The 22,348-nt window shown below is 46.8% G+C and overlaps 1 protein-coding gene across 6 annotated transcripts in view; it reads right to left on the reverse strand.

Annotated features, from left to right (window-relative positions):
• The window catches only part of LOC104022190 (transcription factor RFX3-like), a 150,457-nt gene that overhangs the window by 54,588 nt on the left and 73,521 nt on the right, over positions 1-22,348 (reverse strand). For all 6 annotated transcript variants that reach the window (XM_087770933.1, XM_087770932.1, XM_087770931.1 and 3 more), the window contains one exon: positions 12,110-12,365. In XM_087770933.1, coding sequence (XP_087627059.1) covers positions 12,110-12,365 — 256 coding nt within the window. The remainder of the gene's footprint in view (positions 1-12,109; positions 12,366-22,348) is intronic.

A 22,348-nucleotide genomic window follows, 5' to 3' on the forward strand; every position in this document is an offset into this window, starting at 1 on the left:
CAGTTCCAGCTGGCTCCAAGACAGACCCACCACTGGTCAAAGCTGAGCCAATCAGCGATGTTGCTAGTGCCTCTGTGATAACATATTTAAGAAAGGGTAAAAAACGCTGCACAACAGCAGCTGGGAGAGAGAAGTGAGAATATGTGAGAGGAACAACGATGCAGACACTAAGGTCAGTGAAGAAGGAGGGGGAGGAGGTGCTCCAGGTGCTGGAGCAGAGATTCCCATGCAGCCCGTGGAGAAGACCATGGTGAGGCAGGTTGTAACCCTGCAGCCCATGGAGATCCACAGTGGAGCAGATATCCACCTGCAGCCTGTGGAGGACCCCACAACGGAGCAGGTGGGTTGGTGGGTGTGCCCTGAAGGAAGCTGCAGCCCGTGGAGAGGAGCCCACACTGGAGCAGGTTTTCTGGAAGGACCTGTGACTTTGTGGGGGACCCACGCTGGAGCAGTCCATTCCTTAAGGACTGCACCCCATGGAAAAGACCCATGCTGCAGCACTTCATGAAGAACTGCAGCCCATGGGAAGGACTCACAGTGGAGAAGTTTGTGGAGGACTGTCTCCCGTGGGAGGGACCCCACGCTGGAGCAGGGGAAGAGTGTGAGGAGGAAGGAGCAGCAGAGACATGTGATGAACTGACTGCATCCCCCATTCCCTGTCCCCCTGTGCCGCTTGGGGTGAGGAGATAGAAGAGTGAAGTCGAGCCTGAGAAGAAGGGAGGGGTGGGGGGGAAGGTGGTTTTAGATTTGTTCTTATTTCTCATTATCCTACTCTGTTTAATTGGCAAAAAATTACAATAATTTCCCCAAGTTGAGTCTTTTTGCCTGTGAAAGTGTGGTGGGTTGACTTTGGCTGTCCTCCTGGTGTCCACCAAGCTGCTCTAACACTCCCCTTCCATCAACAACACAGGGAGAGAAAAATATGACGAAAAGCTCATAGGTTGAGATAAGGACAGGGAGATCACTCACCAATTACCGTCATGGGCAAAACAGACTGTTGAGGAGTGGGAGTGAGAGCGGCTTGGTGGGCACCTGGTGGCTAGGTCAACCCACCACAGAGTTCTTTCAGAAACAATTTCATAGAATCATAGAATCGTTAAAGTTGGAAAAGACCCTTAAGATCATTGAGTCCAACTGTTAACCTAGCACTGCCAAGTCCACCACTAAACCATGTCCTTGAGCACCATGCCTACCCATCTTTTAAATACCTCCAGGGATGGAGACTCAACCACTTCCCTGGGCAGCCTGTTCCAATGCCTGACTACCCTTTCGGTGAAGAAGTTTTTCCTAATATCCAACCTAAACCTCCCCTGGTGCAGCTTGAGGCTGTTTCCTCTTGTCCTATCGCTTGTTACTAGGGAGAAGAGATCGACCCCCACCTCGCTACAACCTCCTTTCAGGTGATTGTAGAGAGCAATAAGGTCTCCCCTCAGCCTCCTCTTCTCCAGGCTAAACAACCCCAGTTCCCTCAGCCGCTCCTCATAAGACCTGTGCTCTAGACCCTTCACCACCCTCATTGCCCTTCTTTGGACGCGCTCCAGCACCTCAATGTCCTTTCTGTGGTGAGGGGCCCAAAACTAAACACAGTATTCGAGGTGTGGCCTCACCAGTGCTGAGTACAGGGGCACTATCACCTCCCTGGTCCTGCTGGCCACACTATTCCTGATGCAAGCCAGGATGCCATTGGCCCTCTTGGCCACCTGGGCACACTGCTGGTTCATGTTCAGGCAGCTGTCATCCAACACCCCCAGGTCCTTTTCCGCCGGGCAGCTCTCCAGCCACTCTTCCCCCAGCCTGTAGCGTTGCATGGGGTTGTTGTGACCCAAGTGCAGGACCCGGCACTTAGCCTTGCTTAATCTCATACAGTTGGCCCCGGCCCAATTTGTTTGTAATTAATATACTAAATGTAACATGGTGATAGTTAATATACATATGTGACCTACTGAATAAATATATTAGGAGGCAAAACTAGAAACAAACCACTAGGTGCTACAGGGCTTTTTAAATTTAATTTTTTTAACACAATTTAATTTAAATTTTTTAACACAACAAAAGCTAATGGCTGAAAGCTAGAGAGCAATAAGCAACATAAGCAGATGAGGCCAGAATGTAAATGGTGCAAGTGTGACTGACCTTAGTCTAATAGGGATTTTCTGGACATACAGTGGGGGTTGTATGGGGCTCACAGGGGCAGAGTAGGACATATATGTACTTTTATCGACTGTGCAACACTGAAACTTATCTCTCTTTCTGGAAGGGCTAGGGAGAAGCCATGATGCTTCACAGCTATGGAGCAGAAAGAAGCAGGAGGCAGAGTCTTGGGGAACAGAGGTTAATGAGAGTACAAGACCCCCAAATCCTCTAATCTTACCACCCCACTAGTTAATTCATAACTGACCAACATTTTTAGCAGTGGTAGTAATTGACCATTTGAATGACTGATTAAACAGATTATTCATCTTCTTGTGTTTTGAAACCAAGATTGAATCCTTTTTTCACCAAACAAGTCACTGTGCTCAGAAGATTTGAATAAAAATGTCAGGCCTGTATGATTAAAAGGTCAGGCTAGATGATTTAATATTCCAATGTGACATAAAGATCCATGCATCTCTGATTTTTTTATCTGAAGCAGTTTGTTCATCCTAGGATGAATTCAGCTACATAAAAAGTGTGCTGCCAATTACCAGAGGGGTGAGGGAATAGACAAGGAAAAAAATGCCTTTACCTGGAAAGAGATTGACTGAATAAATAAAATCTCATCTCAAACTACTTACCAAATCGCAACCACTCCAGCTTAAAATAAGGCTATGGAAGTTAACACATTTTTATATATTTTTTTGCTCTTAAAATAACTATAATACTTCCACCAAAATTATATTATCAGGATATGACATTACTATTGGGCTTCTTTATTTGTGGCTGTTATTCTTTTTCTCCCACTCCATTATCGGATGGTTTATTTTAGGAAGGTACCATGCTTGCTTTTACATCAGGAGAATGCTTCGCACGCTGTACTTAGTACCAAAAGTATTAATTAATTAATATGTATTAAATAATTAATTCATATTGACTTTGTTTTTATTTCCATGTACCTTTTGATCTGCACAAGCATGACTGAAATAGGATAAATTTGAGTCAAGAGTTCCTATGGTTAGTGATGTCCAATGAATAACAGTGATTGCAGATCAATCCTAATGCTTGTTAGAAAAAACATAAGTAATGGATGGGAGCTCCTCCCTGGCTGACAAGCATAATACATTTTTTAATTTAATTAATAACTATATACACATTTTGAAAGTTTTGACATTAGGAAACATTGATAATATAATTTGAATTTTATCAGAACAGTCCTTAAGACATTCACATATGGTAAAAAGTGCAGGGTGATTTAAATTCTATTATTTATAGGGCAGATGATAATTTTCTAATTAGTCTTTGCTGTAGCTGCCCATCCTCTGACAGTAACTGTCAGTAACCCACCCAGACTCATCCTTCAAGTAGGATACAGCATGTAATATAATTTCAAATTGCCAACCAATTAGGGCAAATCGCTCCTCCTACAATCTATAAGTAGAATTATCAGGAAGAGCTAAATTCTTATCAATGTTACGACTAATTTGCTAGTTACAAAAATTTAATTATTTAATTAGTGAGGGTGAATAAAACAAAATGAAGTTTTTTGTTGTAAACACTGAAACAGAACTAAATCTTAATATAGCAAGCATCAGAGGTTATAATAAGCCCATGCCTGGTTCATTTGTCTCCATGTGAAAATTATCCAAAATTAACTCAAAAGATTTTAATACATTTGCTGAGTATTACATTAGGAAGCAGGCCTGGCTACATATTATTGTGAGCTCTTAAATTCTCTATACAACTATGAAAAATATTATGATGGAGCAGGTAGAATGAAGATTAAAAGTGAAATGAGCTCTAGCTATATCAGGTACAAAGCAAAGAAAAATTGAACTGCTGTGTTGCTCTAATTTGCCTGGTTTATTTACACCTTCTAGTAAATTTAAAACTGAGTATGTGTTTGACGTCACAGTTTAAGCTGAACTGTTTAGGTTTCAATTGACTCTTGCTTGTACGAGTAGAATCCTATATATCAAGAGCAAGAGCTCTCGATTCTCACGTGTAAGAAATCAGGCAAGGAAGGCAGGAAACCAGCATGGCCCAGTAAAGACCTCTTGGTCAAACTAAAGTGCAAGAAGGAAATGCACTGGCAGTGGAACCAGGGACATGTATCCTGGGAAAAATATAGGGACGCTTCCAAGAGGTGTAGGGATGCGACCAGGAAAGCTAAGCAGCAGCTGGAGCTGAATTTGGTGAGGGATGCAAAGAATAATAAGGGCTTCTACAGGTAAGTTGGCCAGAAAAGGAAGATTAAAGTAAATGCATCCCGCCCCGATAAATAGTACAGGAGAACTGGTGACAACCGACATGGAAAAGGCTTAGGGACACATCAATTTTTTTGCCTCAGTTTTCAATGAAAATCTCTCTTCCCACATATCTCAAGACCCTAAACCTCGAGGCAGGGACTAAGGGAATGAAGTCCCATCCACTGTAGAAGAAGGTCAGGTTCGAGACCATCTGAGGAACCTGAGCATACACAAGTCCATGGGACCCGACAAGATGCATGCCAGGGTCCTGAGGAAAATGGCTGACGTAGTCAAGGCAGTCAGACTACGTCCCCAGTGACTGGAAAAAGGGAAACATTGCACCCATTTTGAAAAACGGTAAAAAGAGGACCCTGGGAACTACCAGCCAGTCAGCCTCACCTCCGTGCTTGGTAAGATCCTCCTGGAAGATATGTCGAGGCATACAGATGACAGGGCGGTGATTAGAGACAGCCAACATGGCTTCACCAAGGGCAAGTCTTGCCTGACAAACCTACTGGCCTTCTACGATGGAGTGACTACATCAATGGACAAGGGAAGCACTACGGATGTCAACTACCTGGACTTCTGTAAGGCCTTTGACATGGTCACCCACAACATAGAATCATAGAATCATAGAAACGTCTAGGTTGGAAAAGACCTTCAAGATCATCGAATCCAATTGTTAACCTAGCGCTGCCAAGTCCACCACTAAACCATGTCCCTAAGAACCATCTTTTAAATACCTCCAGGGATGGAGACTCAACCACTTCCCTGGGCAGCCTGTTCCAGTGCTTGACAACCCTTTCGGTGAAGAAGTTTTTCCTAAATGTCCAACCTAAACTTGCCCTGGTGCAACTTGAGGCCTTTTCCTCTTGTCCTATCGCTTGTTTCTTGGGAGAAGAGACCGACCCCACCTCGCTACAGCCTCCTTTCAGGCAGCTGTAGAGAGCAATAAGGTCTCCCCTCAGCCTCCTCTTCTCCAGACTAAACAACCCCAGCTCCCTCAGCCGCTCCTCATAAGACCTGTGCTCTAGACCCTTCACCACCCTCATTGCCCTTCTTTGGACACGCTCCAGCACCTCAATGTCCTTTCTGTAGTGAGGGGTCCAAAACTAAACACAGTATTTGAGGTGCGGCCTCACCAGGGCCGAGTACAGGGGCACTATCACCTCCCTGGTCCTGCTGGCCACACTATTCCTGATGCAAGCCAGGATGCTATTGGCCTTCTTGGCCACCTGGGCACACTGCTGGTTCATGTTCAGGCAGCTGTCAACCAACACCCCCAGGTCCTTTTCTACCAGGCAGCTCTCCAGCCACTCTTCCCCAAGCCTGTAGCGTTGCATGGGGTTGTTGTGACCCAAGTGCAGGACCCGGCACTTAGCCTTGTTGAACCTCATACAGTTGGCCTCGGCCCATCAATCCAGCCTGTCCAGATCCCTCTGTAGGATCCTTTCTGCCCTCCAGCAGATCAACACTCCCGCCCAACTTGGTGTCGTCTGCAGTCTTACTGAGGGTGCACTCGATCCCCTCATCCAGGTCATTGATAAAGATATTAAACAGAACTGGCCCCAGAAATGAGCCCTGGGGAACACCGCTTGTGACTGGCCGCCAATTGGATTTAACTCCATTCACCACAACTCTCTGGGCTCGGCCATTTAGCCAGTTTTTTACCCAGCAAAGAGTACACCCGGCCAAGCCATGAGCAGTCAGTTTCTCCAGGAGAATGCTGTGGGAAATGGTGTCAAAGGCCTTACTAAAGTCCAGGTAGACAACATCCACAGCCTTTCCCTCATCCACTAAGCGGGTCACCTTGTCATAGAAGGAGACCAGGTTAGTCAAGCAGGACCTGCCTTTCATAAACCCATGCTGACTGGGCCTGATCCCTTGGGTGTCCTGTACGTGCCACATGATGGCACTCAGGATGAGCTGCTCTATAACCTTCCCCGGCACTGAGGTCAGGCTGACAGGCCTGTAGTTCCCCAGATAACTCATTCTGGCCGTTCTTGTAGATGGGGGTCACATTTGCTAGCCTCCAGTCATCTGGGACCTCCCCGGTTAGCCAGGACTGCTGATGATAGATGATTGAAAGTGGCTTGGTGAGCACCTCCGCCAGCTCCCTCAGTACCCTTGGGTGGCTCCCATCCAGCCCCATAGACTTGTGTGTGTGTCTACGTGGTGTAGCAGGTCGCTATCCATTTCCCCTTGGATTATGGGGGCTTCGTTCTGCTCCCTGTCCCTGTCTTCCAGTTCAGAGGGCTGGGTATCCCGAGAACAACTGTTAGAACTGACTATTGAAGACTTACTTAGGCAAAGAAGGCATTAAGTACCTCAGAGTTTTCCTCATCCTTTGTCTCTATGTTTTCCTCCCGCATCCAATAAAGGATGGAGATTCTCCTTAGCCCTCCTTTTGTTGCTAATGTATTTGCAAAAACTTTTTTTGTTGTCTTTTATGGCAGTAGCCAGATTAAGTTCCAGATAGGCTTTGGCCCTTCTAATTTTCTCCCTGCATAGCCTCACGACATCCTTCTAGTCCTCCTGAGTTGCCTGCCCCTTCTTCCAAAGGTCTTAAAGTCTCCTTTTTTTCCCTGAGTTCCAGCCAAAGCTCTCTGTTCAGCTCTGTTTCATCTCACAAGTTTTCCTACTTTGACACTTCTGATTCTTATATCAAAATTCCCATTTTGATAATGGTATGGCCTACACTGCACGAAGACTGCTGGCATCAGATGGGATTCACCTTACTCAAAGGGGGAAGAGGGTCTTTGCTCACGAGCTAGCAGGGCTCATGGACAGAGCTTTAAATTAGACTTGAAGAGGGAGGGGGATAATATCAGGCTTGCCCGTGACAAGCTGTGGGATAACACGCCAAGGTTAGAGGGACGGGGTGCTAGCGAGGGACTCAGCCTGTTTCTCTGACACATGCTGGGTACACTGCAGCACACTTGAAGTCTTATGGAGATGATCCAGGGGCTCCTGAGGTAGTAGGAGCCAACAGGGAAACACCAGTGAAATACCTCAAAGGAATTAAGGGGTGTTCCTCTAGGAAGGTGACACGGCTGACAGCCCAGCTGAAGTGCACCAATACACGCAGCACAGGCAACAAACAGGAGGAGTTGGAAGCCACCGTGCTGCTAGAAAGCTACAACCTAGTTGCCATTACTGAAACTTGGTGGGACGACTCCCATGACTGGAGTGCGGCTATCGATGTCTACAAGCTGTTCGGAAGGGACAGGCGAGGAAGGAGGGGCGGAGGGGTTGCCCTCTACATGAGGAAATGGATAGAGTGTGAAGAGCTGTCTCTGAAGAATAGCCACAAGCAGGTTGAAAGCTTATGGGTAAGAATTAGAGACCGAGGCAACAAAGGGAACCTTGTGGTTGGTGTCTACTACAGGCCGCCCAATCAAGGGGAGCCTATTGACAAAGCCTTCTTACTCCAGCTAGAGGAGGCATCGCGCTCACAGGCTCTCGTCCTCCTGGGGGACTTCAACCACCCCGACATCTGCTGGAAAAGTAGCACGGTGAGCTGTAGGCAATCCAGGAGACTCCTGGAGTGCACTGAGGATAACTTCTTAAGCCAGGTAATAGACAGCCCTACCAGAGGGGATGCGATACTGGACCTGGTGGTCACCAACGCAAGTGAGCTAATCGGTGACGTCAAGATTGGAGGCAGCCTGAGCTGAAGTGATCATGCCCTGGTGGAGTTCGCAGTCCTGAGGGATATGGGTCAGGTGAAGAGTAAAGTCAGGACTCTGAATTTTAGGAAAGCAAGCCTTCTGTGACGGAATGACTACATCAGTGGACAAGGGAAGAGCTATGGATGTCGTCTGTCTGGACTTCTGTAAGACCTTTGACACAGTCCCCCACAATATCCTTCTCTCTAAATTGGAGAGAGATGGATTTGATAGGCGGACTGTTTGGTGGATGAGGAACTGGCTGGATGGTCACATCCAGAGGGTAGTGGTCAATGGCTCAGTGTCCAGATGGAGATCGGTGACAAGTGGTGTCCCTCAGGTGTCCGTATTGGGACCAGTACTGTTTAATATCTTCATCAATGGCATAGACAGTGGGATCGAGTGCACCCTCAGCAAGTTTGCAGATGACACCAAGCTGAGTGGTGCGGTTGACACACCTGAGGGACAGGATGCCACATAAGGTTCAACAAGGCCAAGCGCAAGGTCCTGCACCTGGGTCGGGACAATCCCTGGTATCAGTATAGGCTGGGGATGAAGAGATTGAGAGCAGCCCTGCAGAGAAGGACTTGGGGGTACTGGTGGATGAAAAATAGGATATGGGCTGGCAATGTGTGCTTGCAGCCCAAAAAGCCAACCGTATCCTGGACTGCATCAAAAGAAGTGTGGCCAGCAGATTGAGGGAAGTAATTCTGTCCCTCTACTCTGCTCTCGTGAGACCCCACCTGGAGTACTGCATCCAGCTCTGGAGCTCTCAGCACAGGAAAGACATGGACCTGTTGGAGTGGGTCCAGAGGAGGGCCACAAAAATGATCAGAGGGCTGGAACACCTCTGCTATGAGGAAAGGCTGAAAGAGCTGGGGTTGTTCAGCCTGGAGAAGAGAAGGCTGCGGGGAGACATTATTGTAGCCTTTCAATACTTAAAGGGGGCTTCTAAGAAAGATGGAGAGAGACTTTTTAGCATGGCCTATTGTGATAGGACAAAGGGTAATGCTTTTAAACTAAAGGAGGGTAGATTCAGACTAGATTCAAGGAAGACATTTTTTTATGATGGGGGTGGTGAAACACGGGAACGGGTTGCCCAGAGAGGTGGTAGATGCCCCATCCCTGGAAACGTTCAAGGTCAGGTTGGACAGGGCTCTGAGCAACCTGGTCTAGTTGAAGATGTCTCTGCTCATTGCAGGGGGATTGGACTAGATGACCTTTAAAGGTCCCTTCCAACCCAAACCATTCTATGAGTCTATGATTCTCTCCCCCATCCCATTGTGGGGGAGTGAGCGAGAAGCTGTGTGGTGCTTAGTTGCTGGCTGGGGTTAAACCACGACAGTCCTTTTTGGCACCCAACATGGGGCTCGAAGGGTCCAAGATAGCGACAGATTTGATTGGCATGTGCTAGACTGAATTTATAGCTCTTATTGCTGTTTAGCTATTAATCGGCAAGCTTCTGTGCTTGCCATGGGGCTTGCTTGCCTCACTGCATATTAGAGTCTAGTGCTTGTTAGTGGCTGCTTTTTGCTTTTGCTGCTTGCTCTACTGCTGAACTGCTTATCATCTTACTCTGCTGTGCCTGGGAACATTTTTAAAAAAGCAATGGCCATGTGCCTGGGCTGGCAGATGGCCAGGGCATCGCTGCTGTTTCTGTGCTGCTGTACTGGACAGGCTAGAACTCCATTATGAACTCGAGTTGAAGGGACTGTGACCTGTGGATGACTCCACGCAGGAGCAGAACACCCCCGAAACGTCTGTGGCCGTGAATAAGCCCATGACAGAGCAGGTACATCTCAAAGCATCTCTGGCCCTGGTTATGTCTGTGCCACAGCAGGTATACCTCTGAAGGGATTGTGGCTCAAGGAGAAGGCCATGCTGGAGAAGGTACACCTCGAAGCATCTGTGGCTGTGGATAAGTCCATGCTGCAGCAGGTACACCTTGAAGCATCAGTGGCTGTGCATGAGGTCATGCTGGAGCACCTCAAAGCGTGCGGCCATGGATAAGCCCATGACAGAGCTGGTACACCCCTGGAGGGATTGCAGCCATGGGTAAGGCTACACTGGAGCAGGTATATCTCTGAAGGCATTGTGGCCCATAGAAAAGGCCACGCTGGAACAGGTGCACCTCTAAGCGACTGTGGCTCTGGATAAGTCTATGCCACAGCAGGTATACCCCTGGAGAGACTGTGGCTCATTGATAAGGCTCCACTTGGAGCAGGTAAACCCCTAAGGGACTACAGTCTGTGGATAAGTCCAAGCCAGAACAGGGGCAAGGGGAGGAGTTCATTGCAGTGTTAAACCCGATGGTCTGGTCCAAAGAGGCCAGGGGTGGAGACTGTAATGGAAATACCTTTAAATTGTTGTAACCCATGAGCTGAGTTCCATGTTATGGGAATTACTATAACAGGAACCACCTGAACCAATGGAGGAGAAGCCTTACAAGAAGCAGTGCAAGTGCAGCAGTTGACCTGACCTGAGCTGGCTTTGGTGCCCAGTAACTCCATGCAACACACCACCTCTCCTGTCCTGAGTGACGACTATCACAGATGGAGCCCAAAGTCATAGACCAAATGAACTCAGTGAACATTTTATGGGTATTTATGGACATTTCACAAACATTTTACAGGGGAAGGGGTGGTTAATGAGGATGTATTGGATAGTGTGGGACGTGAGCATGACATAAATTGCACCTAGAGTACTATGTTCAGTTTTGGGCCCCTCACTACAAGAAGGATATCGAGGTGCTGGAGCATGTCTAGAGGAGGGCAACGAAGTTGGTGAAGGGTCTAGAGAACAAGTCTTATGAGGAGCGGCTGAGGGAACTGGGGTTGTTTAGCCTGGAGAAGAGGAGGCTGAGGGGAGACCTTATTGCTCTCTACAATCACCTGAAAGGAGGTTGTAGCGAGGTGGGGGTCGATCTCTTCTCCCTAGTAACAAGTGATAGGACGAGAGGAAATGGCCTCAAGCTGCGCCAGGGGAAGTTTAGGTTAGATATTAGGAAAAACTTCTTCACCAAAAGGGTAGTCAGGCATTGGAACAGGCTGCCCAGGGAAGTGGTTGAGTCCCCATCCCTGGAGGTCTTTAAAAGATGGGTAGACGTGGTGCTTGAGGACATGGTTTAGTGGTGGACTTGGCAGTGCTAGGTTAACAGTTGGACTCAATGATCTTAAGGGTCTTTTCCAACCTTAACGATTCCATGATTCTATGAAATGGTATAGAATAAGGAGTGCAGAATGTGCTGGTTTTGGCTGGGATAGAGTTACTTTTCTTTGTAGGTAGCTAGACTGGGGCTATGTTTTGGATTTGTGCTGGAAACAGTTTTAATAATACAGGGATGTTTTCATTGTTGCTGAGCAGTGCTTACACAGAGTCAAGGCCTTTTATGCTTCTCACACCACCCCACCAGTGAGTAGGCTGGGGGTGCACAAGAAGTTGGGAGGGGACACAGCTGAGACAGCTGACCCCAACTGACCAAAGGGATATTCCATACCATATGACGTCATGCTCAGCAATAAAACTAGGTGGGAGGTTGGTGGGGGGGGGCCGCTGCTCGGGGACCTTCTGGGCATCAGTCATTTGGTGGTGAGCAATTGTTTTCATTTGCATCACTTGTCTTTCTTGGGTTTTATTTTTCTCTCTTGTTATTTTTTTCCTTTTCCTTACTATTACTATTATTATTATCATCATCATCATCATCATCATTATCATTATCATTATTTCTTTTTAAAAATTATTAAACTGTTTTTATCTCAGCCCACGAGTTTTCTCAGTTTTACTCTTCCGATTTTCTTCCCCATCCCACCGGGGCAGGGAGTGAGCGAGCGGCTGCATGGTGCTTAGTTGTTGGCTGGGGTTAAACAACGACAGCACTCACTTAATACTATTCACATGCACAAAGTTAAACTAAATGTAAATATTTGCAAGACAATGCCATGTATTACTGATTCTGCCAACATAATATACTTTTTGCTACAGAAACATGTCAGCACGCAGGAACATTATAGTGACTAAGAAACTACCCCCAAAGATTTAACATAGTTCTGAAGTACTTACTGTAGCTGGGGAGGCCCGCGTTGTATGAGTCACTGAATGACCAGAATTTTCCATTGAACTGCCAATCAGATAGGTCCCTCCTGAGCTGCTAATGAGCTGTCCTCCTGCGACACCCATCTGAATGCCTCCGGTGCCCACCATACTATGAGAGGAGACCACTGTTGTTGCCTGTGCAGAACTTCCTTGAGTATCGAAGTAATTTCCCCCAGTGTTTTGGCTATACATCTGGGTTTCCGTGTAAGGATAAGTTGTTCGACTTCAGGAAAAGAAAACAAAAGAAGTAGTAGTTATTTATTTGGATTGTTTAAGTGAGGGAAACATCATTGTAGAAAAGAGTGTACAGTTGCTGTAAACAAACTAAATAGGATTGGCAAACAACCCCTGCCTCCACACAAAATAACATTTCATTATGTTAAAGTACTGAGTAATTAACTTGGACTCACTGTTAAAATAAGTATTCATTAAACTTCAAGGAAAATGTTTTCAGTCCCATCTGAAGAGGGGTGGAGAAAAGTATGACAAGAATTGAAGAGATGAGAGGAAGATCTCATTCAAGTATTAATACATTATTTAGTAATCTATAAAACTTGTAACTTTTAAATCCTAAAGTCAAAGCTGGATTTTTATTTAGATGCCATTTATTTTGTATACTGTGTATGTTACAAAATTGTAAACATGACAAAAAAAAAGTCAGCCAAGATGGTCTATGGATATACAAGAGTCCTATAAATGTTTTGTATTGATTTTAAATTCACTGGAACTCTCTGGCTGAAGCTTGAAATTCTGAGCTCATTTGTGTTTTAAGACATGCAGTTAGTTCAGCAGAGTGAAATTTTAAATGGGACAACAATATGTACAGTGTTATGATGAAAAAGTAATAAAACTACAACAGAATTACAATTTGTGAAGGGATTAAAAAAGTCAAAGGAACAGCAGTAATTTAACTCAGTTCTTTCCAACTATTAAACATTTGGGCCTTATGTCATTCTTCACTTCATGTTCATAATGACTTGGATCATTACCCTTTAACGGGTTATAATCTTTTATTAGCTATTGAACATAGTGGATATTTGGTCCTGTGTACTAACTTGGATTTTCAAACTGATATAGCTCAAAATACACAAGTAAATAACACTCATTAGCTTTTCTAAAATGAAGAATCTGGATTTTGCAGTAATTAAAAAATTTTAGCCAACGTTTCAAGACCAACAAGCTTTATACCATGGCATGTGTTACAGTAAAATAGTCAAATGATAAAAATTAGTTTATTTACCCAGATGATAATTTCAGCTTTAATCATAAAATCCTATAATGCTTCCTAAAATCAATTGGCACCAACATTTTGAACCCATAACAACAACCAAGTCAGAACTTCTATGGTATTAACTATGGCCATCATGGATTCTCCCTTGTTCTTCAGAGACAGCAAAAACCTCTAAAACTTAATTTTAACATCCTAAAAGCTTTTCAAGCTATGTACTATATTACTTCTTTTCACGGTTCCTTAAGCTATTTTTGTTTTGTTTTGTTTTGTTCTTGGTATTTCAAAAGCTTTAAGAGCAGCTGTGAGAAATTCACAGTTAATCTAGAGGGACTACAGTGCAGTCTAATGAAAACAAAACAATTTAAAAAAAAAAGATGGGGACAGACTTTTTAGTAGGGCCTGTAGCGATAGGACAAGGGGTAATGGTTTTAAACTAAAGGAGGGTAGATTCAGACTAGATTCAAGGAAGACATTTTTTACAATGAGGGTGGTGAAACACCGGAACGGGTTGCCCAGAGAGGTGGTAGATGCCCCATCCCTGGAAACATTCAAGGTCAGGTTGGACGGGGCTCTGAGCAACCTGATCTAGTTGAAGATGTCCCTGCCAATCGCAGGGGGGTTGGACTAGATGACCTTTAAAGGTCCCCTCCATCCCAAAGCATTCTATGATTCTATGATTCTATGATACTGTTCTCGCTAGCCCACTCTTCCAGCCTGTCCAGGTCTCTCTGTAAGATGGCTCTCCCTTCTGACATGTCCACCTCACCACTCAGTTTGGTGTGATCAGCAAACTTGGTGAAGGTGCTTTCAATCCCATCGTCCAGATCATTTATGAAAATGTTGAACAGCATGTGGCCCAGTATCGATCCCTGGGGACCCCACTTGTGACAGGCTGCCAGCCTGAGTAAAAAACATTGACCACCACCCTCTGAGTGCGACCTGTTAGCCAATTTCCTACCCATCTTGCAGACCACTCATCCAATCTGTATCTTGCCAATTTGTCCAGAAGGCGGCTGTGGGAAATGGTGTCAATCGCTTTGCGGAAATCCAGGTAAACAACATCCACTGCTCTCCCCATGTCAACAGAAAGTGTTACTTTTTTTTAGAAGGTGATCAAGTTAGTCTGACAAGATTTGCCCCTGGTAAGTCTGTGCTGGCTTTTCCCAATCACCTGCTTCATTTGGCTTGTGATAGTTTCTAGGAGAACTCGTTCCATTACTTTCCCAGAGATTGAAGTAAGACTAATGGGCCTGTAGTTTCCTGGGTCCTCTTTTGGGCCCTTCTTGTAGATGGGTATGACATTTGCCCTCTTCCAGTCATCAGGGATATCCCCTGATCTCCATGACTTTTCAAAGATTATAGACAGTGGCCTTGCAACAATGTCAGCCACTTCTCTTAACACCCTGGGGTGGATTTCACCCTGGCCCATAGATTTATATGGGTTGAGCCCTTGCAAAAGGCTGCAGATCAGCCCTTCCTCCACTACTGGTGGGTTGACACATGTTGTCGTAGCTACTTGATCTTGTGATCTGGGGTCCAGCTAACACCAGTAAAGACAGAGGCAAAGAAGGTACTGAGAACCTCTGTCTTGTCAGCATTATTAGTGACTAGTTTCCCTGCCCTGTTTACTAATGGGCCTATGTCTTCCCTGTGCTTCTGCTTACTGCTCACGTACCTGAAGAACACTTTCTTGCTGTTCTCTGGCCAATTTCAGTTCTAGCTGAGCCTTAGCCTTCCTGACTGCATCTCTGCATGCCCTAGCAAGGTTTTTGTAGTCCTCGATGGCTATTTGGCCACCTTTCCTTAGCTGGTATGCTTCTTTTTTGCCTTTAAGCACAGTCAAAAGCTCTTTGTTAAGCCAGGGTGGTCTCTTGTTCTGCCTTCTTCCTTTCCCTTTGTAGGGGATGGACTGTTCTTGTGCTTTCATGAGGGTATTCTTGAATAACTCCCAGCACTCACAAGCTCCTTTGCCCTCCATGGATGCTTCCCATGGAATCCCTCGCAGATGGGCTCTGAGCATCTTCAAGTTAGCTCTTTGAAAATCCAGGGTCTTTGCCCTACTACTGGTCTTCAGTGTGCTCGGCAGGATCTTAAACTCCACAATGTTGTGATCGCTGTATCCAAGGCTACCATTGGTAGTTGTGTTGTCAAGTAAGTCGTCTTGGTTTGTGAGCAGTAAATGGTAGCAATGCGCTGTTCCTAGTCAGCATGTCCAGCATCTGTAGCAGGAAGCAGTCCTCAATGCATTCCAGGAATCTGATGGATGACTTGTGCACCGCTGTGTTGTTTTACCAACAAATGTCCGGGTAATTGAAGTCAACCATGAGGACCAGGTTCTGTTGGCCTGAGACTTCTTTGAGCAGCGGAAGTAAGGTTTCATCAGCCTTGTCACCCTGATTGGGAGGTTGGTAACAGATACCTAACATAAGATTCCCCTTGGTGACGATCCCTCTAATCTTGATCCAAAGGCATTCAATAGAACTTTTGTGGTCTCCATAGTTCACCTCCATACACTCAAATTTCTCTTTTACATAAAGTGCAACTCCACCTCCTCTTCTTTCCTTCCTGTCTTTCTGAAAGAATTTGTAGTCATCCGTTTGTGGTGGTGCACCCCCCCCCCCCCCCCCCCCGACTGCTTTACGATCACGGGAATTCCCATCAAGGCTTGGCCTTTGTGCAATGAGTTTGGCAGTTAAGCGTCCCTTGATTGCACCAGAAACTCTTGCATGGCCAAGGTGGGGAACAAGAATGCCTTGACTGCACCTGGCATAATCAGTCATCCCCTGACAGCCTTGGAACATATCATTGTGGATCGTAACTCAGGCGGATCGGTACGGGAAGATCTGTACCAGCCTTGCTGAAATTTATGAGAACCCCAGTAATTACCGACCTGCATAGTGGCCAGGATGGAAATTCACTGATGCCTAAAGTCAATCATCTCGCAACCCTACAAACAGCGGTACCAAGGGAGACCCTTTGAGCTCTCCTGGACCGCAGAGGGCTGCGCCAGTATCTCCCTCTGAGTGGGAAGCCTCTCACAGTTTGCACTCTTAAGTTTGCAAAGTACAGAGGCCTGGCAACAGGACCTGGGCTGAACTCCAGCGCCCTTCACTCCTTGAGGCTCGACCTTCGCCCATTGAGACAATCATTTGAAGTGAGCATTTCACTTAGCTTGAGGGGCATTTTTAACAGGTACCTTAATATGCATAGTGTGTGTGTGAATCGATTCAAATATTGCAGTAAACCCTATTTAATCACTTTGTAAATGCTGAATTAACTAATGATTAATTACTGCTAAATTCTTGTGATTCTCTCTTAACTGTGAATAAACCTTAAACTGCTGCTAGACGTATATAATCCTTAGACATAAACCATTGACCAAGTCTGGGACTAGGATTGGATCCAGCCGCACCTAGGCTCCTCTCTGAGAAGGAGTTTAGAAAGAAAGCAAGGGGGTCCATTCTGAACCTTGTGACTCAACGGGAGGGCCTCCTTTACCCCCTTGTATTTTCAATCTCTGTATAAATCAATTCACTTCTATCTTAATTTTCTCTTTCTTTCTCTTTATATATATATTCCATTCATTTAATAAGTAATAGAGTGAACCTTGCCATTGAACTTTGTTAAATCACACTTTTATAGATTTCTATTAAAATCACTATTTGCAAATATCTTTGACAGTGATTCTTTAAGTGACCTAACCACTCATTCATGACACCATTGTGGTCTTCCAGTCGTATGAGTTTTCCCACCAAGTTTCTGTGATTCCTATGACATCATAACTCTGAGACTGGGCATGGAGCTCCAGTTCCTCCTGTTTGTTGCCCAGACTACATGCGTTGGTATACATGCACTTGAGGTGGCTGGACGTAGGGTTCTTGCCTTGGAGAGGATTGGGGAGCATTCCTCACTACTCTGGTAGGTGGGCTCATCTATCCTGTTGCTTATGGATATACAGGTGTCACAGCTGTGGACCCTACCCCCCCAAGTTCGTTAGTTTAAAGCACAATTCACTAAGTCAGTCAATATGCTGGTGAAGATTCTCCTTCCTCTTCTAGACAGGTGGATCCCATCTCTCCCCAATAGGCCGTATTCATCGAAGAACGTCCCGTGATCATAGAAGCCAAAGCCCTGGTGACGACACCAGCCACGAAGCCAGGTATTGATCTGCATGATGCATTGACTTCTCCCTGCACCCCTATCCCTGACTCGCAAGATAGAGGAGAAGATCACTTGATTCCCTGTCCCTTTCACTTGGGCCCCCAGGGCTCTCAAGTCCTGCTTGATCTTGCCCAGGTTATGCTTTACCATGTCATTGGTGCCCAGATGGAAAAGAAGTAGGGGATAGGAGTCTGCACTTTTAACCAGTTGTGGCAGTCTCTCTGTGACATCCTGGATCTTGGCTCCTGGCAAGCAGCAAACTTCCCTTGACTGTGTATCAGGCTGGCAGATGGGTGCCTTGGTGCCTCTCACCCACTGCTAGCACTCGACGCCTCCTTTTGCAGCTTTTAGTATGTGCTGCTGGTGCGGTTTCTCTCTGTGAATCTTACTCATTGGGTTTGTCCACTGCCAAGACTTCATATCTGTTGCTGGTTGGTACATACAAGGAAGGGGAGTGAAGCAATATCCTGTTGCCATGAGTCACCAGAGACCATGGCGCCTCCTTCTCCAAGGTGCTGTCTGTTCGCTGCTTGAAGCTCTTTGTCTGGTAGTCCTTGGAGGTCAGAGTCATGAAGCCCTAGTATTTCTTCTTGCAAAGTCTCAAATAATACTCTATTTCTTGTTCCCTGTCCCTAATACAGCATAACCTGCTGACTTCCTCCTGCAGCTCCTCCACCTCTGCCTCAGTGACTCCACCAGAGCACACCTTGCACAGGTGGAGCTTCCATCCTCCTCCACCCAGGAGTGTAGGGTACAGTCATTGCAGCCCTCTACCTGGACAGCAGCTTTCCTGACAGGAAGCTCTGTCTGGGTGGCTGCCTCCATTCATCCCAGACTAGCCTGGCTAGGTAGCTGATTCCTGTCTGATGCAGAGCGCAGCCCTCGCCTGGTTTCTACCACCATGCTTCTGACAACCTCAAAGCACTGCCTAATAAGCCCTTCTAATTCCTTGGAGACCTCAAGCTGCTGGGTAGGCTTACACAGCCAACAGCTAGCTGGGGTGACCATTGAGGCTGCAGCATAAGACTGTGGGTGAGCAGAGCAGGCAGAAGCCCGAGAACTTGTAGGATACGCCGCCCTTCTCGTGCACCCTTCTGCTTGAACTGCCGCGCAAACTGCTGTGCCATTTCTCTCAGGCACGGTTCCCTACAGCACCACACCCTGGTCACTGGCACTCCCTAGGGGCTGGTTATACACGGCTTCCTGTGGTTTGAACTGGATGCGGCAACAACTGGGACCACCAAACTATTGCTTGCCCCTCTTGCAAGACCTTTCACCGGCTGGCCAGTCTCTCCACACACACAGCCCAAGGGTGTTGGGGGCCCAGAAACCCCCTCAAACACCCTCCAGGACCTCACAAGCCTCACACTCTTCTCAGCACACACCAAATACTGCTGCGGCCGCTACTGCCACTGCTGCTGCAGGCACTGACTTTCCGTGGTTAAAACTGGCTGGGGAACAGCCAGCACCAACCAAGCAAATAGAGATCCTGCCTGAAATCAAACACAAAAAGAAAGTACACAGAAGGTGGTAGCAGGGAGAGACTACTCAGGACAAACACAAAGATATTGACCATACATATAGGAAGGGAGCTCTGGAGATTGTCTAATCCACGCCCCACACTCCCCCCCAGCTCAAAGCGGGTAGAATATCTGTGCTGGTTTTATACTTCTTTAGGCAATAGTGCATGTTCTTGTGAATCTTCAAGATTCCTTACTGAGAACACCGAGGCACACATTTGCCATCCAGACAAATGAGCCAGGGGCTGCTGATTATTAGGAACCAACAAGGAAACACCTGTGAAATGCCTCAAAGGAATTAGGCTGTGTTCTGCTCCTACTGTTCCATGTAGGGTCTAATGATACCGTAACGAGGCAACTTAGAACCATCAAAAGAGACTATATGTCCCTCAGAGCAATGTTAAAAGGATCTGGAGCACAGGTTGTAGTCTCCTCTGTCCTCCCAGTCAGAGGAAGTGGTCCAGGAAGGAGGAGGCAAATTGAACAGGTGAATGCTTGGTTCTGTAGCTGGTGCCATACTGAAGGTTTTGGCTTCTATGATCATGGATCTACCTTTGAGAAGCCAGATCTGTTGGGAGGTGATGGGATTCACCTGACCAAGTGGGGCAAGAGAGTCTTCACCAACAAGCTGGCCAGACTTACAAGGAGGGCTTTAAACTAGATCTAGTGTGGGGGAAGGGGATGGAGTTCTGAGCACCAGACAAGAGCCAGGGGCTGCTGATGCATTAGGAACCAACAGGGAAACACCTGTGAAATGCCTCAAAGGAATTAGGCTGTGTTCCTCTAAAAAGGTGACAAGGTCGATAGGCCCACTAAAGTGCCTCTATAGCAATGCACGCAGCATGGGTAACAAACAGGAAAAGACGGAAGCCACTGTGCACCTGGAAAGCTATGATTTAATCGCTGTCACTGAAACTTGGTGGGACGAATCGCACGACTGGAGTGCTGCAGTCGATGGCTATAAACTGTTCAGAAAGCACACGCAAGGAAGGAAGGGTGGGGGTGGGGGGTTGCCCTCTATCTAAAAAAATGGATGGACTGCACAGAGCTGTCTTTGAAAAACAGCAATGAACGGGTTGAGAGCTTATGGGTAAAAATAAGGGGAAAGCCAACAAAGGAAACCTCGTGGTTGGTGTTTACTACAGGCCACCTGATCAAGGGGAGGATGTCGATGAAGCGTTCTTACTCCAGCTACAGGAAGCATTGCGCTCACAGGCTCTGATCCTCCTGGGGGACTTCAGTCACCCTGACACTGGCAATCTCTCTTCCCACATCTCTCAAGCCCCTGAACCTCGAGGCAGGGACTGGGGGAAAGAAGTTCCTCCCATCATAGGAGAAGATCAGGTTCAAGACCACCTGAGGAACCTGAACATACATAAGTCCATGGGACCCAATGACATGCATGCCAGGGTCCTGAGGGAATTGGCTGATGATGTTGCCAAGCCATTCTCCATGATATTTGAAAAGTCATGGCAGTCAGGAGAATTCCCCGGTGACTGGAAAAAGGGAAACATTGCACCCATTTTGAAAAAGGATAAAAAGGAGGACCCTGGGAACTACCAGCCAGTCAGCCTCACCTCCGTGCTTGGTAAGATCCTCCTGGAAGATATGTCGAGGCATACAGATGACAGGGAAACAGCAAACATGGCTTCACCAAGGGCAAGTCTTGCCTGACCAACCTAGTGGCCTTCTACGATGGAGCGACTACATCAGTGGACAAGGGAAGCGCTACGGATGTCAACTACCTGGACTTCTGTAAGGCCTTTGGCACAGTCCCCCCCCAACATTCTTACCTCTAAATTGGAGAGATAGGGGTTTGATGGATGGACTGTTAGATGGATAAGGAACTGGTTGGATGGCCACGTCCGAAGAGTTACAGTCAATGGCTCAGTGTCCAAGTGGATACCAGTGACGAGTGGTGTCCCTCAGGGGTCCGTACTGGGACCAATACTGTTTAATATCTTTATCAACGACACAGACAGTGGGATTGAGTGCACCCTCAGCAAGTTTGCAGATGACACCAAGCTGAGTGATGCAGTTGATTCCCTAGAGGGAAGGGATGCCATCCAGAGGGACCTGGAGAAGCTAGAGAAGTGGGCCCATGTGAATCTCATGAAGTTCAACAAGGCCAAGTGCAAGGTCCTGCACCTGGGTCAGGGCAACCCCTGGTATCAGTACAGGCTGGGGATGAAGGGATTGAGAGCAGCCCTGCGGAGAAGGACTTGGGGATATACTGGTGGACAGAAAACTGGACATGAGCCGACAATGTGCGCTCACAGCCCAGAAAGCCAACTGTATCCTGGGCTGCATCAAAAGAAGCGTGACCAGCAGGTGGTTCTCCCCCTCTATTCCGCTCTCGTGAGACCCCACCTGGAGTACTGCACGCAGCTCTGGGGCATCCAGTTCTGTTGGAGCGGGTCCAGAGGAGGGTCACAAGAATGATCACAGGGCTGGAACATCTCTCCTATGAGGAAAGGCTGTGAGAGTTGGGGTTGTTCAGCCTGGAGAAGAGAAGGCTCCAGGGAGACCTTATTGCGGCCTTTCAATATATAAAGGGGGCAGAGAGAGACTTTTTTCTGGGGCCTGTAGTGACAGGACAAGGGGCAACAGTTTTAAACTGAAAGAGGGTAGATTTAGATTTAGATTTAGGGCTCAGGAGCATATCTGAAATGCTTGTACACCAACGCACGCAGTATGAGAAACAAACAGGATGAACTGGAAGTGTTGGTTAGTTCCCAGAGCCATGATATCATTGGTATTAGTGAGACTTGGTGGAATGAGTCCCACGATTGGAGTGCTGGGATGGAGGGCTACAGGCTGTTCAGGAGGGATAGGCAGGGCAGGCGAGGTGGAGGTGTCGCACTATATGTAAGGGAGAGGTTTGATTGTACAGCCCTTACAGTTAGCGGTGATGTGGTGGAGAGCCTCTGGGTGAGGATTAGGGGGATGGAAAACAAAGGAGATGTTGTAGTGGGTGTCTACTACCAATCACCCAGCCAGGATGATAGCACTGATGAGTTATTCTATAGGCAATTAGGAGAAATCTCTGGATCGGTAGCCCTTGTCCTTATGGGAGATTCCAACTTCCCAGGCATCAACTGGGAATATCATACTGCTGTGACGAGCAGGTCTTGGAAATTCTTGAAGTTTGTGGGAGATAACCTCTTGTCACAAGTACTCTGTGAGCCAACTAGGAAAGATGCCCCCCTAGGCTTGTTGTTTGTGAATAGAGAAGGACTCGTGGGAGATGTGATGGCAGGTGGCTGTCTTGGCCACAGTGATCACGAAATGGTT

Source organism: Nipponia nippon, unplaced genomic scaffold, assembly GCF_047370975.1.
Source record: "Nipponia nippon isolate SJK-2023a ecotype South Korea unplaced genomic scaffold, ASM4737097v1 scaffold_34, whole genome shotgun sequence".
NCBI classification, from domain to species: domain Eukaryota; kingdom Metazoa; phylum Chordata; class Aves; order Pelecaniformes; family Threskiornithidae; genus Nipponia; species Nipponia nippon.